General features: G+C 34.1%; 1 protein-coding gene across 12 annotated transcripts in view; it reads right to left on the reverse strand.

Annotated features, from left to right (window-relative positions):
* Positions 1 to 23022, reverse strand: part of CEP170 (centrosomal protein 170) — a 117118-nt gene that overhangs the window by 79140 nt on the left and 14956 nt on the right. For all 12 annotated transcript variants that reach the window (XM_075995520.1, XM_075995519.1, XM_075995518.1 and 9 more), the window contains exons 2-4: positions 20435 to 20580; positions 9241 to 9330; positions 2894 to 2975 (exon numbers count right to left, since the gene is read on the reverse strand). In XM_075995520.1, the coding sequence (XP_075851635.1) occupies positions 2894 to 2975; positions 9241 to 9330; positions 20435 to 20539 (277 nt within the window). In that variant the 5' untranslated portion in view covers positions 20540 to 20580. The remainder of the gene's footprint in view (positions 1 to 2893; positions 2976 to 9240; positions 9331 to 20434; positions 20581 to 23022) is intronic.

Below are 23022 nucleotides of genomic sequence, written 5' to 3' on the forward strand. Positions count from 1 at the left end.
ATTCAAGATGTTAGTTAATGATGACTTCATTTTTCACATTGCTTAGGTCAAAATTTGGATTCATCCTTGACTCTTCTCTTATTCTATATCCAATTTTATCAGAAAATTGTATGGGCCTCACCCCCAAAATATACACAGAATCCTATCATTTCTATCTACCTCCACTTATACCACCCTGGTCCAAACCTGCTTTACTGCTCACTTGCACTACTGTAATAGCCTCCAACTGGTCTTCCTCTTTATTCCGACCCCTGCCCACCTCCACCCTTAGACTTCTTTGAAGTGTAGCTTGTAAGTCATATCTCGGCACTCTGACCATAAACCACCAATGCCTCCCCGATTCACTCAGAATAAAAGTCAATAAAATTGCCTAGTATGGCTGATATATTCTGGTTTCCAATATACTCATGATGTGCTTTGCTGGCTCCAACCAAATTGGCTTTGAAATGCTATTCCTCAAACATGCCAGATGTGTTCCTGCTTCAAGTCTTTTGCACTTTACTCTTCCATCTGCTTGAAAAGCAGTTTCTCCAGATGACCAGCTCCTTCAATTTTTCTACATCTTTGCTCCAGCACTGGTTTCTCAGCGAGGTCTTCATAAATATCCTTTTTAAAGCTGTAACTTCCCAATCCACAAAACTAGCACCCTGTATCCCACTTTCACACTTTTTTCCCCATAGAATTTATCACCCTTTAATATCTTCATTGGGTGTGCATGCTCTCAGCTCCCTCCAACCCTATAAAGGGTAAGTTCCAGGAGGACAATGATTGTGGTCTGTTTTATTCACTACTGTATCCCTATACCAGTAGGACTATGGCTAGAGACATATAATAAATAATTGTGAAATGAGTAAAATTAGGCTTCCTTATCTGCCACATTTTTGGCCACTTGAAGATTTATTAGCTGTTTCCAAGGTTTACTTTTATTACTGTAGCATTTCTGTACCCCTCATGAATTTACTGTCATCTTTAAAAGTTGGCTATTTCACTATGTGCTTTTCCCAAATCACTTAATTTCTCTTGTTAGAAAAAAAAGACTCTGGCAGATAAATTATGTTTCCTAGTTCTAGTCTCAATCCATCTTAAAATGTTCTTTCTATTGCTATGGCATTTTAATCATTAGTTTTCCACTTCAAGGTATAGCAATTTGTAGACTGGCTATTAAGATTAACTCTAACATGAATAAAACACAACATTTTCTTCAATTTACCTAAATACAATTTACCTAAATACAAAATGAGTAAATATATGATATCTGTTTTTCAAATGTTTCCTATATAATAAAATTTCTGCCACTGTGACCTATGCTACTTTAAAATAATAAAATTAAGTGAGCCTCACCTGGCCATTCAACAGTAGTTCCAGCTCAATGCTGACCATACAACCCTAAGAAAGTCCTTTGGGACAAAACTTTTATCCTGGTAATTTTAAACAAACATAAACTGATATATAAAAAAGAAATGTTAGTTTGCTATTAAGAAATTAGTGTACAGTCCATAAAATCATGAGTTTTCTTCTCAGTACAGTTTCTTCTTGATTTAAAATTCAAAGTTAACTCTATAGAGTTTTATTAAAACCTGAATTTTCTAGTATTTTCTCATGTTTTAAAAGAGTTGATATCAAATGAATTAAATGATGTACTTAAATTCAAAATATACTTGTATTTGTTTTTTGATGAAACATAGGCTGGCGGAAAATGACCTAGTCACCAAGGCTTCAATGCTAATTCTTAATCATTTTTATGTGAGACATACTTTTAAAGATTTAAAACATGTAACAAGTATTAATATTTAATGGTTTGATTTTTTGTATATTGACTTTTTGAATATTCCTTTTGTATATTTATTTGGCTCACGTGTGAGTATTATAAGATATGTCACAAAACTTTTTTATTTTAAATTTTGAAATTTAAAAATGTCATAAATTTTAAGGAACAATTTTTATAGTGTCAGTACGTTTACTTTGAGCACCAACAATACTTAGCTGAAATTATCATTTCTGTTAGTGACAAAATTATACCTAAATTGCCAATGTTTAATACATTCTTTATTACTTAAACCCAGATAAACACAGTATTAATAATTCAAAAAACTAAAACTCAAGAAAAACATGCAGCATAATACAGAATATCTGTGTTTTGATTAAATATAAATAAGTACTTTTTATAAAACTTTTTGCCTTGTATAAACAAAAATGTTTTTATTCTTCAATAATGTTCCTTCTCTTCACTAGTGATTCTTCATGCTACCCAATGTAGTATAATACAGTCGTGTTCCTGTTCAGCTATTAGACTCCTATTTTTAAACAAAAGAATTTTAAATACACATTAAATGCATAGTGTATTATTGAAGTGTATTGGTCTTAGAAGACACAGAATATTGAAAAGTTTGAATTAAATAGGCAATACAGATGTAATGCATAAAACATGAAGGGAAGGGATGGAACAAAAAGGTAGGTTTAAATTCTTACATTCCTCTCAGGAGATTGATTTACACATTACCATCCACTTGTACATTATGATCCCCTGGAAAACAATCCCTGGGCTGGACTAAAATTAAATAATCCCCTGGCCCCTCCTAAGTTATATTCTTTGATGCCCAAAGTATATATCCAATAGCAGTGCAGGGACAGTGTTGCTGAAACTATATAAACAGAGTAAGAGACATGGAAAAAAAGCTGAGTCCATCAACTTCTCCAGGGTGATTTTCAGGAACAGGCATAATAACTAAGAAAAAAATATTGTTTTTTAACATGTGTTTTAGTATGGAAAGATATCCTAAACTGAGATTCCTAGCATACCTACACTGTGAATTCTTATGTTTCAAGAAATATTAATTTACACCAGAGTAAATATTTTGCATAAATTTAATAAATGTGCAAAATCATATAAGGATATCATATCCAAATCTCAGCTTATCTTCAAGTTTCAAGGTGATATAAGTCTGTTCTGGAATCCTTACATCGTTCACAAAAGTCTATAAGGAAAAAAAAGATGTCAGGTTACATATAAAGTATTATATTTCAGACAAGCAAATTCTCAAATCTAATACTTAGAAGTACATATCATATGGTGACTAACACAGCTTGTGCATCATAAGATGTGTCATGCATCCTATAGGGTGATAATTTCATACTAATCCTTTTATCACTATTACACAAAGAACCTGGTGCTGCCAAGATGAATTTAGGCATTTAGTATAGTTCCTAAAAATAATGCCAAGAAAAGCTCCTACTCTGAAGCTGGCAACTGTAAAGGGTAAAATACTAAACTCTTAATATACTATGGGGCTCAGTGGACCCAATTTCAGCTTTTTTGAAAAATTCTATTTGAGAGGAATCATATTTCATTAGTTTTATTCTTAAAATGGTTCCAAAGAACAAAAATAAAATTTACTTTTAAAAAAACCAGAATAAGTCTTATTCTGTTTTGCAACTGTCAAATGAGTTCTTTAGACCCTTTCATGAATCTGAGAAACATTACTGGAGTCTTAGTGATCTTAGTTTTCCTATATGTTGAAATTGTTCTATTTCATCATCCTAGTAACTATTGTCCTCTTTATTTATCAATTATTTATTTTTTCTTTCCATTTCTTTTTTTAGAGACAGGGTTTCATTCTGTTGCCCATGCTGGAGTACAGTGAGTAGCATGATCATAGCTCACTATAACCTTGAACTCCTGGGCCCAAGTAATCCTCCCACCTCTGCCTTCTGAGTAGCTAGTATTACAGGTATGTGGCACCACACCGCGGGCTGATTTTCAAATTTTTTGTAGAGATGAAGGTCGCACTATGTTGCCCAGACTGGTCTTGAACTCCTAGGCTCAAGTGATCCTTCCACCTCAGCCTTCCAAACTGCTGGAATTACAGGTAAGAGCCACTGTGCCAGCCAATTATTTCTAATAATACTGAAAATGACCAAAATATTAAGACAAAAGAATAACAGAAATACTTAGAATAGTGCTACCCAACACAAATATATTGCAACCCACAAATCAAGCCACACATAAATATTAAATTTTCTAGTGGGCATATAAAAAATGTAACAAAAAAGAGATGAAATTAGTTTTAATAATATATTTTTAATTTAGCCCAATATATACAAAATAGTAACATTTCAAAAAATAATGAATATAAAAACTAAGAAGATAGTTTACACTCTTTTTTTGGTAATATGTCTTTGAAATTTAGATGTCACATTTCAAATGCTCAATAGGCACACATGGCTAGTGGTTACTGCAGTGAAAAGCACAGACCCAGAAGGATGATGCAATAGTGAAATAAATCATCACTATTTTATCATTCTTCAGTTTTCTTATTGCAATGCCCAAAATATTGCATCATCTTTCCAAGAAAATATAAAAGACATCTGGAGACACTATCTTTATACATGTTGGGTTTTGTGGGGGGGGGTAGCTATTAAAGAACGCAGCTGAAAATTCAGAATTTCTAATTTAACATCCATAAAAGCAAAGAGGAGAAAATAGGAAGATACTTCATAATTTTAAGACAAATTCAAAGAGACAGACAGCAGGACTCTAGACTACAGTAATAATGATAAAGCTGATTATATAAGCAAAATTATCAGAGCATGTGTCTTCAGATGCAAATAATCCTAGATTAATTTTCTAATGCAATAATCAATGAGAAAAGAATGTTTCTGAGAAAAAAAGAAAAGAGGGTGTTTCCATCCAGTCATTCAATAAAAATCATGCAATGTTTTTCAACAAGAATCTGAACTGTTTTGTATTTTAAAAGAAATTTTGACAGTATTCTTTTTTTTAAAATTGATATTTGTGTTTCAACACTTATTTGATACAGCAAGTGGACAAATACAAGTATCTATACAAAGATGACAGAAGGACAGAGATGATGTAGAAAGAAAATTATTGGATTTATCTTCTAATTATCATTTATAATTCTAATAACAAAAAATGTTTCCCAATTATGAAAGAAAGATGATGGCTATCCTCTTAATAAAATGACAAGCTGATAATGTTTAAAAACACTGTGTTTTGTGCCTGCACGAACAAGAAAAATCATAAATAATATGTTAGAACCAACCAGAAATGTATATTACTTGAGATCTGGAATCGACATTTATAAAATATTTATACATCCCATTTACATGTCAACTGACAAGCACTTAGTTGCATTCAAAGAACACTGCCCATTTTATGGATTATATACCTTTAAAAACCAGGAAAATATGTAATAAAAATTTAAGTTTGTCATGTCTAATTTTTATTATAATTTCAAGTTGTTTTAATTATCCTTTTATTCTTACTTTTAAAAAATATTTGTAAAATGACATGTTACATATATATTAAAAAATAAAAAGGCTCCACTGGACAGAGCTGGTAAATGGTGATAACTATTTTTCCTGGCATTCTAGAAGTTAAAGGTCTGGAATTTGCTAGATTTATAGATCGTAGAACAAATGTTATACTTAATTGCCTGGAACGTAGACATCATATAAATATCTAACAAGTTTTCCTTTGTTAAGTTGAAATTTTAAAAATTACTATACTCTTTCCTTTGTATTTTTTCCACCTCCTATTTTATTGGATTTGAGATGGCCATAACAGCTTGTGTGGGAAGGCTCCCTTCATGGTGAGGAAGTTTAGAAGGACCCTCAATGATGTACAGGAAAACACATGAAGAAATTAGGTAATTATTGCCTCAAATTTTTATGCATAATTAGCTCTTTATAATATATCATAAAATACCAGCTTCTAAGTCTACAAAAGAAATGAGAAAAAGCTGTAATTTTTATTCTATGGACAAATATATGGAGACAGTGAAATACTGCTAAAACTCCAGATCATACTTTTGTATGATTTATGAGGAATCCTAAATCATAAGCTTCCAACATGGTTTACAGAAAGGTTGAAATGATAATTTTAAAAAGTTCAAAGTTTTCTGGGATTTATAAACTCCAATTTCCGGTTTCTTCCCAAAATAAATATTTCAGAATATTTTAGTGGTAATGTTGGGATTCAAACCCAGGTCTCTGAACTACAAATCCCACGTGCTCTCTAGATCGAGAAAGGTCAGGTGCCCAAGCTAAAGTATCTCCAAAAACTCCCTTATCCAAACCGCTAACCCCACAGAAGCAAACCAAACTAAATAAATACCTATTTAATTTATATACAACCAAATTACACAATTGATAGTATAAAATCATATAACCACCATATATTATATTGATGATCTGGAAAACTGAACAGAGTGGCCAGGAGGACAACCACCTGAATCACTCTGCCAGCTACAAAAGCCTCCTCTTCTTTCTCAACTCTTACTTTTATACTTTAGTGAGGACCACTCTCCACTCTATGCCACACAGGTCTGATGCTGGAAGGAATAGCAGTGTAAAAGGGGGACAGAGTGGGGACTGGTACATACATTGCAGAGGTGGCAGCCTAGTAACAAAAGACAGGGTTGGAATAGGAGAAATCAAGTAACTCACCTAAACTTACATCATTCAAGCTTGTCTCATAACCACTACACTCTATCTATTCCCCACCTCTGAAATTACTACTTTTAACCTGATGCTCAAGTTTCTAGAATATGAATATTAAAAGTAAATAGGCTGTAAATAATAGTCTACAAGTTCTCTTTTAAATAAAATGCATGATAGTTGGCAATTCATAGATTTTTGATATTATTTGGCTACCAAAGTCCTTTGCAAAGGCATGTTTCTTAGGCTATTCCAGTTATTCTTAGTTATTTCCAGTAATAGTACATTTGTCATCTGTGTAATGCTTTAAAGTTCTGTAACAGGTGCACACTCACATGTATTGTCACATTAAATTCCCATAATAGTACTATACAGCAGGAATTATCATTTCACTATTTTATAACTGAAAAAAAGATTTTGCATTGCATCTTTATATTTATAAACGTCAACTCAATATATTTTCACATACTTCAGGAGATAATATGAATATATATGAGAAAACTGAATTTCAGAGCGATTAGTGATTTATCCCAGGTTACAATGCTGGTAAATTACAGAGATGAGATACAAATCCAGGTCCTGATTTCAAGTTCAAATTGCAGATGTTACTCTGAGTTATTATCTTTCATAAAATTGAGTGTAATCAAATTATAAGAAAGACCAACCCAGAGAAATATAGTTCATACTTCATCTGATATTTTTTATAACACCAAAGAATTTTCATATCATAGTCTTATAGAAGATTAAAACACTCATGTTTTGCTTATTATTGTCCAAGATAATAAGGTAAAGACACATAAGAATAGTATTGTGTTCAAGATGAAACTTTTTAGACTTAAAGACAGAATGTAACATTGTTAAAATATTTCACATACAGAAATAGATTAAAAATTTTCTCCATAATACCCTTCAAACAGAAAAAGTTAATTCAATTTTCTACTCAGAAAACATTTACTGTGTTCATGTACCGTGCAGAGCCCTGTGCTAGGTACCATGGTCACAGAAGTGGAATCAGGAGCTCATAATTCACCACAGCAGCAGAGATGTAAAAGTAGATTTAATAAAAGGCTGATAAAGCACCCAAAAGCTTATAGTTGTGGAGAAGGAAGAATAATTCTAGCATATAGGAGCTGGGAATCAAAATTGCTAACTTACATGCCTCATGTTAACAACAGTGTTTACCTACTTTGCCCATCTCCTTTTATTTCAATCCTTTGAACATGTTAAAGCAAGATAATATTCCTAAATACAAGGGTTTTCTCTTTGATTCCCTCAGGAAGAAGTGGAATTTGAGTTTTACTTTTAAATATAAATAAAAATTTTATGAATGGCAAGGGAGACGTGAGAACTACTAGGCTGAAGAAAACCTAACAAATCATTTGGAGAAGGAGATAGTAGAGTAGAAGACTACTATTTTGGAGGTATGGCACTGGAAAATGCGATGGAGCATGAACCTGGAAAAGTGGGTAGTGCTAAATGTAAGGCCTTTCAGTATAAACATGAAGAATGCAGACCTAATTCTGTATGTGCTATGAGAAAGAAAGAAAGGCTTGAATAAAACCAACAGAAAAACATGCCTACAATAAAGGTATCTCAAAGAATAAATATACAAGTTCTTCAGTAATAGGCCAATCCAGAAACTGGCACACACAAAAAAGTTTCACCATATTTGCCAAATTTCTGCATGCTTTTTCATTTTATGTTTAATGTATATTCTGAAAAGCAGTAGTAGTGTGAAGCAGTTAGGATACATTTAGTTTCTGTTAAATTCATCTTAAGAATTTCAATAGCATAGATATGAACAATGCTATATTTGCCTGTGTTAACAGAGCCTTAAGAAAATTAAGAAATTGAAAGAAGATAAATATTCAATATTTCAGCATTCTCCGTGGCTACTTATATTCTGCCAAATATAGAAAGACCAAATGAAGAAATAAGAAAAAAATTCACTGCAGTAACACAAAAATATCTTCAAAGTATGAAGTCAAAGAAGCATTAATGAACACTGGGGTTTAGATAATGTACCGTATTTATTAATGGTTATGTTCCATCTTTATTTTCTAAAGTTAACCCGTACTTCTCAGTCCTCAAGAATGCATTTTTGCTGTTTTCTCACATATAATAAAGTCATATAATAAAGTCAAGCTTATGTCTCAACTCCTTAAGAAAGTCTTCTTTAAATTACACAAAATAATAATCAACCACTTTTGAATTCTTATAAGTATATTTTGCTTATACAGTTTCTTGGGAACATGAGCTAATTTCATATTATACTGTATGGTCCCCAAAGTGTTATGTTACCTAGTAAGCATTTAAAAGTAAAATATAGGCCGGGCGCGGTGGCTCACGCCTGTAATCCTAGCACTTTGGGAGGCCGAGGCGGGCGGATCGCTCAAGGTCAGGAGTTCGAAACCAGCCTGAGCGAGACCCCGTCTCTACCAAAAATAGAAAGAAATTAATTGACCAACTAAAAATATATATACAAAAAAAAATTAGCCGGGCATGGTGGCGCATGCCTGTAGTCCCAGCTACTCGGGAGGCTGAGGCAGTAGGATTGCTGAGCCCAGGAGATTGAGGTTGCTGTGAGCCAGGCTGATGCCACGGCACTCACTCTAGCCTGGGCAACAAAGTGAGACTCTGTCTCAAAAAAAAAAAAAAAAAAAAAAAAAAAGTAAAATATAAACTAAAGAAAAAAGAAATATAAATAGCAAATGTAATCTCGTTAGTCCTCTTGCAATATTAAGCAAATATTCAAATAAGACACAAAATACACTCTTAACTTACCCCATTTAGGCTGCCCAAATCTTTCACCAAATGTTCATCCGTAGAGGCATCATAATTGATTACAGCATGTTGCTTATCCACACTACGAGACTGAAAGGAATTTTTAAAGTTAATAAATATTAAAAAATACCAGAATAAATATCAATCAAAAGATTTTGGCTAGATATCTAATATTAATAGGACAGCAGATAAATATGGGGAAATATCAAAGTAAAATTTAATTAAATGATATTTAAATTATGCTATTCTACAATACAAATTTGGCATCGTTCCCCAAAGAAGAATCTTTTCTACTAAATTTACATGTTCTACTTTTGAGAGAAATTTTATCAGCTGACCTTGTTAAATATATCAAATTATATATTTTTTTAATTTGGAAATGTTATAAAGAAATTGCGAATTATAATTTTATAATGTTTTACGAATCTTACTGTATTTAATAATAAAAAATTTATCTGTAGGTTTTCTTCTTTCAATACTAAAAACAATAATATAAATTGTTCAAGAAGTCCACAGATTTAGAGAAAATGGGACACAGTGTGCTATGTTTCTGAACAAAATTATCCTCACTTAAAATATGGGTTCTAAAACTGGAATTCATGGGACAGCTCTAAGAGTTAAAGAGAGAAAGAGGTATAAAAAGGAATTATAGTGGCAAACTGTGGTTTTTGAAAATTGCTTTTAGGTCGCTTTCAAAGTATACACACACACACACACACACACACACACACACTCTTCGGAGCTTAGTGACTTAACCTAAGGAACAGGTCAAAACTCTCTTGTTCTTGCCTGACCATGCTCTATATTTCTATTTAAATATATATTTAATATATTTATATATCTTCAATATTCTATTTAAAAATAAAGCATAAATAAAAAATGTCATAAGATATCCATTGAGAAATGATCATCAAATTTAAAGGAACCATTTTTAAGTATTCAGTAGCATAAATTCATCACCCCAAATAGAAACTCTATAACTATTAAGTAATAAATCCTCATTCCTATCTTCCATCAGTTCCTGATAACCACTAATCTACTTTTCTGTCTATGAATTGGCATATACCAGATATTTCATATACATGAATCATATAACATTTATCTTTGTGTCTGGCTTATTTCATTTAGGATGATGTTTTTAAGATTCATTCATGTTGTAGCATGCATCAGAACTTCATTCCTTTTTATAGCTAAATAATATTCTATTGTATGTATATACCATATTTTATCCATTCTTCTGTTGATGATACATAGCTCTTACATTTAGGTCACTGATTCATTTTGAGTTAATTTTTGTATGTGGTGTGAGGTAGGGGTCCAACTTCATTCTTTTGCATATGGAAATCCAGTTGTCCCAGCCCCATCTGTTGAAGAAACTTTTCTTTCCTTCACTGAATGCATTTGGCACCACTGTCAAAAATCGATTACCATTGTAGCAGTTTCCTAGGGCTGCCAGAACAAAATAATACAACTGGATGGCTTAAGACAACAGAAGCTTTATTCTTTCATTGTTATGAAAGATAACAGTTCAAAATTAAGGTGTTGACAGGGCCATATTCACTCTGAAACCTTCTAGGGAGTATCCTTACTTGCCTCTTCTAGCTTCTAGTAGCCCCACTGGTCGTTGGCTGGTGATGTCATAATTTTAACCTCTGTCTCTATATTCACATAGCTGACTACCTTCTCTGTGTGTTCTTTTCCTCTTTTTATATGGATGCAAGTCATATTGGATTAGGGCCTACCCTAATGATGTCATCTTAATTTGATTATATACCCCAAGACTCCATTTCCAAATAAGGTCACATTTGTAAGTAAGAGAGATTAGGGTTTTGAGATATCTTTTTGGGGGACACAATTCAGCCCATAAAAGCCATAGATGTATGAATTTATTTCTGGTGTCTCAATGTTATTCCAATGGTCTATATGGCTACCCTTATGTCACTATCACTAGCCTTCTAATAAATTTTAAAATTGGGAAGTGGGATGTCTCCAAATTTGTTCTTTTTCAAGACACAGACACCTTATCAATCATGTCTCTTAACAGTACATATCCGCATATGAGAGGGGACTTATCCTGCAAGCTCCTAAACAAAGGGCCAGCCATTCTCAGTATCTTTATTGGGATACTTCTCTGCTGGTAATACAACTGCCACTTAGCACCTTTTCCACTTCCTGATGGGCTTCTCCCATATGACCCTATGGACCAGTTCCAACAAGCTTATATTCAAACACAATCATTGCCATGTTTTTCTCAGTTGTACTTTCACTGCTCTATCACTAAGGAGACCAGAAAATCTCTCTACTATTTATTTCCCTTATTGGTTTAATTACTCATACAGCTATATAGTGTCTTTACTTATATTGTCTAAAAACAATATAATAAATTCTTTAATTATAAAGTCAAGATGCATACAAATATATAAAAATCTGATTTTTCCTGGGATATTGCAGGATTTCTCAATTTAGGCACTATTGACATTTTAGGGCCAGATCAAGGGTGGAGACCCTTTCATGTTGGAAAGCTGCATTAATTTAGCTGTTCAATTAGATATACTTAAAAATATACATTATTTTGTAAAAATCTAGCTACTATGTTCTTAATAATTTCAAAAAATGAAAACTATTTAATTTTAAAGTTAGTGAGCCTTTTAATGACTTTGTTGTGTCTGCCTTTTATTGGAAAGCATTTGAATATTTGGTTGCAGCATATGGGTCCACAGTTTCAGTTAATCCTCTAGATGGGTATCAGCCTTAAGGGTGTCATGATTTGGGTTAGGTAGGAGAATGTAGATTCACTGCAAGTGGCTGAAAAGCAAGAAAGCATTTCGGGGGCATGCTGCTGAAGGCATGGATTTTTCCATATTTCAATTGTATCTTTCTTAGCATCAAACAATGAACTTTAAAATGTTATCTACTGAGAGCTCAATCAATTCCATCTGTAGTTCTTTAAGTGATTTGGGTGATATCAACTAGGTGAGGCTGAAATGCTAATTTGAGTATGATGATTCTCAAAATGTTAAGCTTTCATTGTATTCTTCAATTAATAGGTCTATAACAGCTGGATATTCTTCAAATGATTTGCATATACCATTCTGCTCATCAATGACCTTTGCTAACTGGGGAAAAGGTTCATCCAAAATTTCCTTTTAAAGAAGAAGTGTTCTTCCTTGTAAAGAATAAGTAAAAAAAGATATCTCTACTTGAAATGCTTGGATATTTTGCCACATATTACATATAGACTTAGTACTTTGCAAAGAATTATTCACATCATTTTGATTTGACATCATATCACACAGAAATTCTGCAGTCCTATAGAAATCTTTCAATAATTCACATTGCTGATTCTGTTCCTCTTAACATTTAGCTATCTGTTCTCACAGATATAAATTTTGGCTATCCCTGCAATAGCCAACACACTTTGGAATGATATAGCAAATCCACACTGAATACCTCATTGTTTGTTCAACTTTAGCATGCTATGAAACTGACAATGCCAGGTTACATCTGCACCAATATAGTTAACAACAATTATAACTTGTTCCAAAGTGTCACTTAAAATAGTAGCTTTAGAACAAAGATTCTGTTGATATAAGATACAATGAAAATAAATGAGAGCATCTAAATCTATTAACTTTTTTTTTAATCTGTGCAATAAACCTTTCATGTTTTCCTGTCATGGAAGGACCACCATCTGTATACATACTCACTAAATTTACCAAATTCAGTCCAACTTCACGACATTTATCTTGAAAGTTGTTGAAGATATCTATTCCCCATGTTCTGTTCACAAGAGTGTCCAAAGTGAGTAACACTTCATAGCAAAAAAAATCTTCTGTTATTACCAAATGAAGTATAAAACCTGTACCGAGTCAACAGTATCAGTTGATTCAGCCAAAGCGATTGAATAGTATATATTTTCCTTTCGAATTACTACATGAAGTTGTTAAGGTAAAAACTAATTCATGCTGCTGATCAGTTATTATTCTCCATGAAGGAGGTAGTTGTTTGTACTTTGAAACGTTATCAGGGTCTAAGCATCCAACAACTTCAGCAATGCATTCTTTCACAATTTGTACATCACTGAATGGCTTCCCTTTCCCTCCTTGAGTATATAAGCTACTTTACAAGTTAATTCAATGGCACTATTTCCAGATCTTACTGCTGATTCAAAGAATTATCTTTGCTTTTATTTTTCATCTTTTAATTTCTGCAATATAACCTTTCATGCCTCTCTAATTTAAAATATTTGTGGTCCTTATGAGTGTTACAATGCTGATGAACACTGAATTTCTTTAATGTTGATATTGCAGTATCACAAAGCAAGCAAATAATCTTATCTTTCAGCAGAAACAAGATAATATTGCAATTCTCAATCCTCATTAAAAAATCTTTTCTTCCTTCACTGACATGATGGGCTGTTAAGTAGACAGAATTAAAAAAATACTGTCAAGCTGTGCAACTATTCACAAATTCCACTTCAAACAGAAACACAGTGCACTGCTGTCAAAAGCTGGCGACAGACTGGTGTACTCAAGCCCTATAAACTCTCACCAACCAGCCTTGTGCAGTAATGGCTTCAGTCAGGTGGGGGAAGTTAGAACTAAATCACGAGTGTAGCAACCATCAGTTTAGCCCTTACGGTTAACTAATGTTCTAATTGTGCTGGTCAATCCAGGAGGATTGTTTTATTGAAACTTATTTTATTCTTTGGTATTTTAAATGCATTCATTTTAAAAATAAAATAAAAATACAAAAGATGAACAAAAATGTATTAATAAAAATAAAAGGATTTGTTTTATAAAGTTGGGATTCAGTCAAAAGGCTGCATTTAAGGACCTAGAAGGCCACATGTTATCTGACCCCTAGGCCAGATAATTCTTTGTTGTGTGTGTAGGGGAGGCGGGGAGGATAAGTATGCTGCACATTGTGGAATGTTTAGCAGCATCTCTGGACTCTACCCACTAGATATCAATAGGAATCACTTCTACACCCCCACCATCTGTGGCAATCAAAATGTTTATAAATACTGCCAAATGTCCCGGGGGGGGGGGGCCCAGGCTGCTTAGATGACAACCACTGAGCTACTAGAATAAACATGTCTACTCTAAATACGTTTACTGTTTTTTGTTTTTTTTTTATTTCAGGAAATTATGAGAGTACAAACATTTTGGTTACATTTTATATCTTTGCCTCTCCCTGGCAAGGGTTAGAGGCATGCCCTTCCCCTCTACAATGTTCACCATATCCCTTAGTTGTGAGTCTAGCCCCCACCAACCGCCTAATCCTTGGAGAACACTACCACCATGTGAGCACCATAGTGTTAATCAGTCAGTACCAATTTGATGGCGAGTACATGTGGAGCCCATTCTTCCTATCTTGTGTCACCTCACTTTGGATAATGGGCTCAAGCTCAATCCAGGAAAATATAAGAGGTGCTAGATCACTGTCGTTCCTTATAACTGAGTATTATTCCATTGTATACATATACCAAATTTTAATAATCCACTCATGAATTGACTGGCACTTGGGTTGTTTCCACATCCTCGCAATAGTGAATTGTGCTGCCATAAACATTTGGGTGCAGATGTCTTTATTATAGAATGTCTTTTGCTCTTCTGGGTAGATGCCTAATAGTGCTATCGCTGGATCAAATGGTATTTCTATTTTTAGCTCTCTGAGGTATCTCCAAACTCTTTTGAACAGAGGTTGCACTAATTTGCAGTCCCACCAGCAGTGTAAGAGTGTTCTGTCTCTCCACATCCTCACCAGCATTTGTTGTTTTGGGATTTTTTGATAGAGGCCAATCTCACTGGCATTAAGTGATATCTCACTGTGGTTTTGATTTGCATTTCTCTAATGATTAGAGATGTTTAGCATTTTTTTATATGTTTGCTGGCCATTATTCTGTCTTCTTTTGAAAATTTATGTTCATTTCCATTGCCCATTTATTGATGGGGTTGTTTGATTTTTTCTTATTGATTCTCTTAAGTTCTAGGTAGATTCTTATTATCAGACCTTTATCGGACGTGTAGAGAGCAAATATTTAAACCCCATGAGAAAAGTGGGCAAAGGGATAAGACTTTATTCTACATTACATATTCTACATTAAATATTAATAAATCCTCAAAAATCTGGAGATCCATTTTTTTGCTTATTACCTTATCCAAGGAGATTTTAACACATTGCGTACCGCACAGAAATCTCTAAGACATACGCCAGGGACGGCAAGTTTTTGGGCAAACTGCATGTTATTTAAATCATCATAACTACAGATCATAATGCACTTCAGGTGTTGTTTTTCAATAATTATAAATTTTTTATTTACAAGAACAATTAAACAACTAATTAAACAATTGAAGTTTCTAGTACTTTTTTAATGTATGGTACTGCGTAAAACATTTTCCTCTATGAAGCGGGACCAAACAAAATTTACATAAGTATCTAGATTCGCTCCTTTTTCCATGGGTGGCACAAACTCTGCTGGCTCTTGTAGGAAATTGTTTCTTTCCACTCGCTGAAATACACATAGGTTCATGCTGCTTCATATCACCTGACAAGACAACCTTTTGGGTGGATCTTTACAAGGTGCTCTCCTTGCACCCCCAAGGGAAGGGCTGGACAGATTTGTCTCTGGTTCCGGACAGCCTTCATTATTATCATCTGTTATCCAGTCTCTCACCACCGATAGCAGAAACTGTTTATACTTCATTTTTGCTTGTGGATTGAGGACATTGTACACTCTAAATGAATTGAAAAGTCCACAGTTTATAAGGTACAGCACTACTTTTTTTTTTGTCCATTTCATCATTTTCCTTAGAATGGAACAACACTAAAGGAATTGATCCACACGGCCAACGCCTTTCATGCGGGCATTGTATTCCTTGATGCAGGGAGGTTTTACAATATCCTCTCCCGTTTCTCTATTTTTTTTCCTGTCGTCGAGACAGAAGTGTCATGGATCGTTGATATCATTCGGACAACCCGCTTGCCTTTCCATGCTACGAGAAGAATATCACCTTTTTTGGAAAATATTATGTCACCTTTCTTCATTCTTGATGTTTTCATTTACAAATTTGGCAGAAAACCTCTACTCTCCCTAATAGTCCCACAGACTAGTTTTTTTCTGTAGTAGCAATTCAGCAGTAGATGTAGTATTGTAATAATTATCCTGGTAAATATGGTGCCATATGCCAAGATAGGGTTCAAGGACTGAAAGAACAGTTTCTTGCAATTTCTTTCTTTCAGCAGTGTATATCTCCATATTGCAGATGTGGAATATAGCCAGTGTCACCCTCGCACACCATCCGAACAAGTAAACCGTATTTTGTTATTTTCGCTGGGTTGTACGTGCAAAATTTTAAACACCCTCTCCATGGAATCATTCCCTTGTCCAAAGACAACTGTTGCTTTGGTTTGCATATTGTTCAAAATTTATGTAGAAAATAATCCAGCACAGGTTGGATCTTGAAAAGTCTCCCTGAGTGACTGTGCATTTTGGCATTATCATTGAAATGCCAGAATGTCCATATTTGCTCAAATCTATGGCGACTCATTGTCTGTGGAAATATAGGGGTACATATCAAAGGATCTATTGACCAATAGTCTTTCCAGCTATCTTTTCTTGTTTGACCCATCAGAATAATTAGGGCAAGGAATTTCTTGATGTCCTTCTGTGTAACCTGTGACACCACTTTAGTGTTCCAGATGGTGTTTTGTGTTTCACTGCGGTTTGATTATGATAGTTGGACAGCTCTTTACACAACAGCTCAAACAAATCATCACCAAAAAAGAGACTGGTCACAGAGGGTACAGAGTCACACTGAGATGAAAATGTAGTAACCCCACCATGACCTTCAAACATTTGTAAGCATGGCGGTGTGTCGATTTCAGACCAACAATTATCAGTAGCTTCTTCAGGGTCAGAATCACTTGAAAGCACGGCCATCTTGTGCTTCCTTACAGGTCTAATAATTTCACTCTCAGTGGAATCAGTAGAATCATCTCCAGAATCGTCAAAACAGTCATTCACATCTTCAATCTCACTAGGAATATCTGATAAATTATCATTAAATACTTCCGGAAGTGTATCAGTTTCATTGGTTTCCTTCCTTTTTCTGAGAGAGGGCATTTCTAAAAGCGCCAGGAACTTGAAGACGAAGACTATTCGAATGACCAAAATACAATGTAACTGCAATGCTTTATGGGTTCGTGCAATGATATAGTATTTTGTAGATTGACCTACACGGTTTCCACCAATGAGATTGCGTCATTCAATGTGGACAAGACAGTGTGTTGACATCTAAGGTCCATAACATATGGCGTGTGAAAAACGAGAAAACTTCTGAGTGGTCCTTACAAAATATTTCTCAAAAATAACTCCTTCACACATGATTCAGTAAATATCAGCAATCTTTAGATCTCTAATATCAAAAACAATTCAGAGAAAGAAAAACAAAGTTGGAGGCATCAGCCTTCCTGATTTAAAATTATATTACAAAGCTGTAATAACCAAAACAATATTGTACTGGCATAAAAAGGAGATTAAAAACCAGTGGAACAGAATAGAAAGCTCAGAAATAAACCCAAACATTTACAGTAAACTAATTTTTGACAAGGGCACCAACAGAAACAACAGGAAAAGCATAATCTCTTTAATAAATGGCACTAGAAAAACTATATTTCCACATGCAAAACAATGAAATTAGACCCTTATCTTACCCACATATACAACCCCAAATGGATGAAACATCTAAATAGAAGACCAGAAACTATAAAACTCCTAGCAGAGAACTAAGGAAAAAGCTCCGAGACATTGGGTTTGGCAATGATATTTTTGATATCCACTAAAAGTTCGGGCAACAAAAGCAAAAATAAATAAATGAGACTACAAACTAAAAAGCTTCTGCACAGAAAAAGAAACAATCAACAAAATTAAATGGTAGCCTACAGATTAGGAAAAAATATTTGCAAACAAGATATCTGATAAGGGGTTAATATCCAAAATGTGTAAAAAAAAGAAAAGCCTCATATTACATGATTCAACAGTGGGAATATAAGTAACTGGATTAAAACATGGTGCAAAAGACCTGAATATTTCCCCAAAGACACAAAAAGGGATAACAGGTATATGAAAAGGTGCTCACCATCACTGATCATCAGAGAAATGCAAATCAAAACCAGTATGAGACCCTACTTTACACCAGTTAGTATGGCTATTATCAAAAAGTCAAAAGATAACAAATGGTGAGGATGTGGACAAAAGGGAACTCATGTACACTACTGGTGGGAATGTAGATTGGTACAGTGGGAATGTAGATTATTGGTACTGGTGGGAATGTAGATTATGGAAACAGTATGGAGGATTATAAAGATTAAAACAGAACTACTATATAAACCAGCAATCCCTCTTCTGGGCATATACCCAAGGGAAATGAAATCTCCACTTCATAAAGATATCTGTACTTCCATGTTCACTGCAGCATTATTCACCAGAGTCAAGATACATAGACAAGCTAGGTGTCCATCAGCGAACTAAACAAATGGATAGAAAACTGTGGTACATATATACCATGTAATATTACTCAGCTCTAAATAACAGTGAGATTTTGCCATATGCTATAACATGAATAAGCCTGGAGTACATTATGTTAAGTGAAATAAGCCAAACACAGAAAGAAAAATACTGCATGCTCTCACTTGCATGTGTAATCTTAAAAAAAAAAAAAATTCAAATACACAGAGTTAGAGAACAAAGTAATAGTTATGGAGGAGAGAAGACTGGGGGCTATAGGTCAGAGAATACAAAGTAGCAGATATATAAAACGAGTAAGTCTAGAGATCTAATGTACAACATGAGGATTACAGGTAATAAAATTGTACTATGTGGGATTCATGCCAAATGAATAGATTTTAGCTGCTCTTGTCACAAGAACAAAATAAAATGGGTAACTATGTGAGATGACAGATGTTTATTGGTTTCATTATAATAATCTTTTTATTATCTGTATGTATCCCACAGCATCATGTTGTGTAAAATAAATGTACAAAATAAAACTTATTTCTAAAAAATACCAACAATCTTTAATTATACTCAAACTACTGGAAGGCATCATAATGAACATCTCTAAAAGAAGCAATGAAACTAATTTCTATATCACTGAAGTATCCACAATTAAAATTCAAGCCGGGCGCGGTGGCTCACGCCTGTAATCCTAGCACTCTGGGAGGCTGAGGCAGGCGGATTGCTCAAGGTCAGGAGTTCGAAACCAGCCTGAGCAAGAGCAAGACCCCGTCTCTACTATAAATAGAAAGAAATTAATTGGCCAACTAATATATATAGAAAATTAGCCGGGCATGGTGGCGCATGCCTGTAGTCCCAGCTACTCGGGAGGCTGAGGCAGAAGGATTGCTTGAGCCCAGGAGTTTGAGGTTGCTGTGAGCTAGGCTGACGCCATGGCACTCACTCTAGCCTGGTCAACAAGCGAGACTCTGTCTCAAAAAAAAAAAAAAATTCAATTTTACTCCATACTATGCTAATTTTATGAATTATTTACATGCTCTTATTTTAAAAGTGTATAACGTGAAACTTCTTACTTAAGAATAAAACGTCTAGCCGGGTGCGGTGGCTCACGCCTGTAATCCTAGCTCTCTGGGAGGCCGAGGCGGGCGGATTGCTCAAGGTCAGGAGTTCAAAACCAGCCTGAGCAAGAGCGAGACCCTGTCTCTACTATAAATAGAAAGAAACTAATTGGCCAACTGATATATATATAAAAAATTAGCCGGGCATGGTGGCGCATGCCTGTAGTCCCAGCTACTCGGGAGGCTGAGACAGAAGGATCGCTCGAGCCCAGGAGTTTGAGGTTGCTGTGAGCTAGGCTGACGCCATGGCACTCACACTAGCCCGGGCAACAAAGCGAGACTCTGTCTCAAAAAAAAAAAAAAAAAAAAAAAAAAAAAAAAGAATAAAACGTCTTTATACTGAGCCCTCATTCTTCAAAATATAATCCCTAAGACTTGTAATATTTTTTTAGGTGATTCAAGGGGATAAAAAAATCAATTAAACTGATAGCTAGAGCTAAAAGGAGAGACACAAAGTTCAAATCTAAATAGTGTTGTTCTTTAAAGAAGTAGATAATTATTTTACAATAATTCCAAGTTCTGAGTGGACACATATAGAGAAGGTTGACACAATTACCTGCAACATGAGCTCGCAGTCATCTCTTCCAACAAATATCATTTCTCGTGGAAGCCTGTGGCGAGTGCCTCCACTGCTCACCAAAAACCAGGATGTTAAGCTCATTTTCTGCTTAGCTTCTAAGTCTTTGGCAAAGCTACGTCATCCTGAAGAGAGATATGAACAAAAACATACATTCAGATATTTTTAGCTTTAGTATCTATTCACCAAACCCTGTACATAGGCCTAAGAATGGAACTGTATTCACCAAAATTCACACCTAATTAGATGTACTGTCCACAGGTCCCAGACAATGACAAATAGACTAAATTCTCATCAGTGAGATAAGCCCAAAACTCCTCTAAGATGCCAATTAAAAAGAAAAAGGTTAAGGTAAGTAAACAGGTGGTCAACTAGCAAAATGTTATTACACTCCTAAAAGGCTTTAAGCATAGTTTACACAGGTCTATAATCCTCAAGTAAATGCTCAAAGTAGTATCATGTTAACATCAGAAAATAACAGCAATATTGTATAAGTAAATGTTTTATATACAAATGGTTTGAGAAGGAAAGACTGAATTCAAAATGAGTGTATTTGATAGCTGATTAAGAACTAAGGAACTACGGAGAGCAAAGAAATTACTTCTTTGTCTATCACATGTAAACCATGGAATGCAATTTTTAAAAAATGTAATTTCAATTTCTCTTTCCTCACATGTACTTTACTTTCTTAATACATTTTCTGAGAGCAGTGATTCTTAAACTTTTTGTTTTGGGAAACCGTTAACACTCTTAATTTAAAAGAAATGAACTCCCATTTGTTTACATGGAAGAAATACAGATACATATTACTTATCACATGAGAAACAAAAACTGAGAAACTGGTATTTAAATTTAAAATTTTTTAATTTATTTAAAATAACAATAAACCAATTTCATTTAAAAATTGCTAACATTTCCATGAAAAAGTAACTATGTTTTCTAAAAAAAAAAAAAGTGAGAAGAGTAGTACTATTTTATATTATGTAAATCTCTTTAATGTCTGGCTTAGTAAAAAAACTTCTCATATCAGATTTGCATTTAATCCATTGCCAAATTTTTTTTTTTTTTTGAGACAGAGTCTCGCTTGTTGTCCAGGCTAGAGTGAGTGCCGTGGCGTCGGCCTAGCTCACAGCAACCTCAAACTCCTGGGCTCAAGCAATCCTGCTGCCTCAGCCTCCCGAGTAGCTGGGACTACAGGCATGCGCCACCATGCCTGGCTAATTTTTTATATATATATTAGTTGGCCAATTAATTTCTTTCTATTTATAGTAGAGACGGGGTCTCGCTCTTGCTCAGGCTGGTTTCGAACTCCTGACCTCGAGCAATCCGCCCGCCTCAGCCTCCCAGAGTGTATTGCCAAATATTGTTTAACTTGAAATATATAAAGAAAACATGGCTTCACAAAGATAATTAAGTGGAAAAGGGAGATGAATTTTAATAGGCTTTTTAAATAATTGTAGATAGTTTTTTGATACGACATCAAAACTATACAAATGATAGTTTCTTGAAAGTTATTTGCAATATGGTATCTAAAACCATCATCAATAAACCTTTCGTACTATGTTATATGAAAATCTATCTTGTATTTAAATGGAAACTATGATTAGCTTTAAAAACTGACTCTCCTGCTAGATCAGAGTTCATTTCAGGATTTAATGGACTAAAATTTTAATACTTAAGCTTTAAATTCTAAAAAAACAAGAAACAAACAAAAAATTCTGCAGTTGAGCAGAACACACAGCTTTACTACACTCTAGGTTTTAAATTGTGTATATTTTACTGCTTTTATTTATTTTTACAAAAAAAATATTTCTACCAGTCTCATATAATTCAAATTGAGCAATGATGACAAGATCTGAGTGGTCTTAATTACTATGACAGAGTTAAGAGATAGGCAACAAGAAATAGTGCACTTGATATATGATAGCATTACAATAGAACTACAAAATAGTGTATCACATAACCTACAGCACAAAACTACTTAGATTATTAAGTTTGAGGGGGGAAATCTATTATATAAATGATAATCAGTGTATGCAATTACTTGAGCTAAAACACATGTTAAGTGTAGTTTATCCTTATGCTGTGTCAATTGGCTGGCTGATTCAACACCAGATGGCTTTATAGAGAATAAACCTTCTCTTACCCCACAACTCCTGCTATTGCAGAGAAATAAATAGCTGGCCTCATATTAGTACCATCAATCTACACACAAAAAATGCTTCCCTTTAACCTGTGTATTTCTCATTTTAATAAAATATTATTTATTTATACACCTATGTGGCAACTTTTCTTTTGGTTATCAGGAGGCATGAAAGGATGACAATGATTTCCATGAGTTTGGCCCAGTGCCTACCTCTGTTTCCTGAATTAATAAATAGCAGGAGAAAGATGATGTGGTTTTCCTAACAAAATTAATGAAAATTTAAACAAAGAGGAAAAAGTGATAAACTTCATCTTTCAAAACTATAATATGAACCAGCAGTAAAGCTTATAAACTAAATAAAATTCAATAAGCCACTACATCAGCTGACATATAGGATTCTATTACTTGTATCATGTCTTTT

Source organism: Microcebus murinus, chromosome 19, assembly GCF_040939455.1.
Source record: "Microcebus murinus isolate Inina chromosome 19, M.murinus_Inina_mat1.0, whole genome shotgun sequence".
Taxonomy (NCBI): domain Eukaryota; kingdom Metazoa; phylum Chordata; class Mammalia; order Primates; family Cheirogaleidae; genus Microcebus; species Microcebus murinus.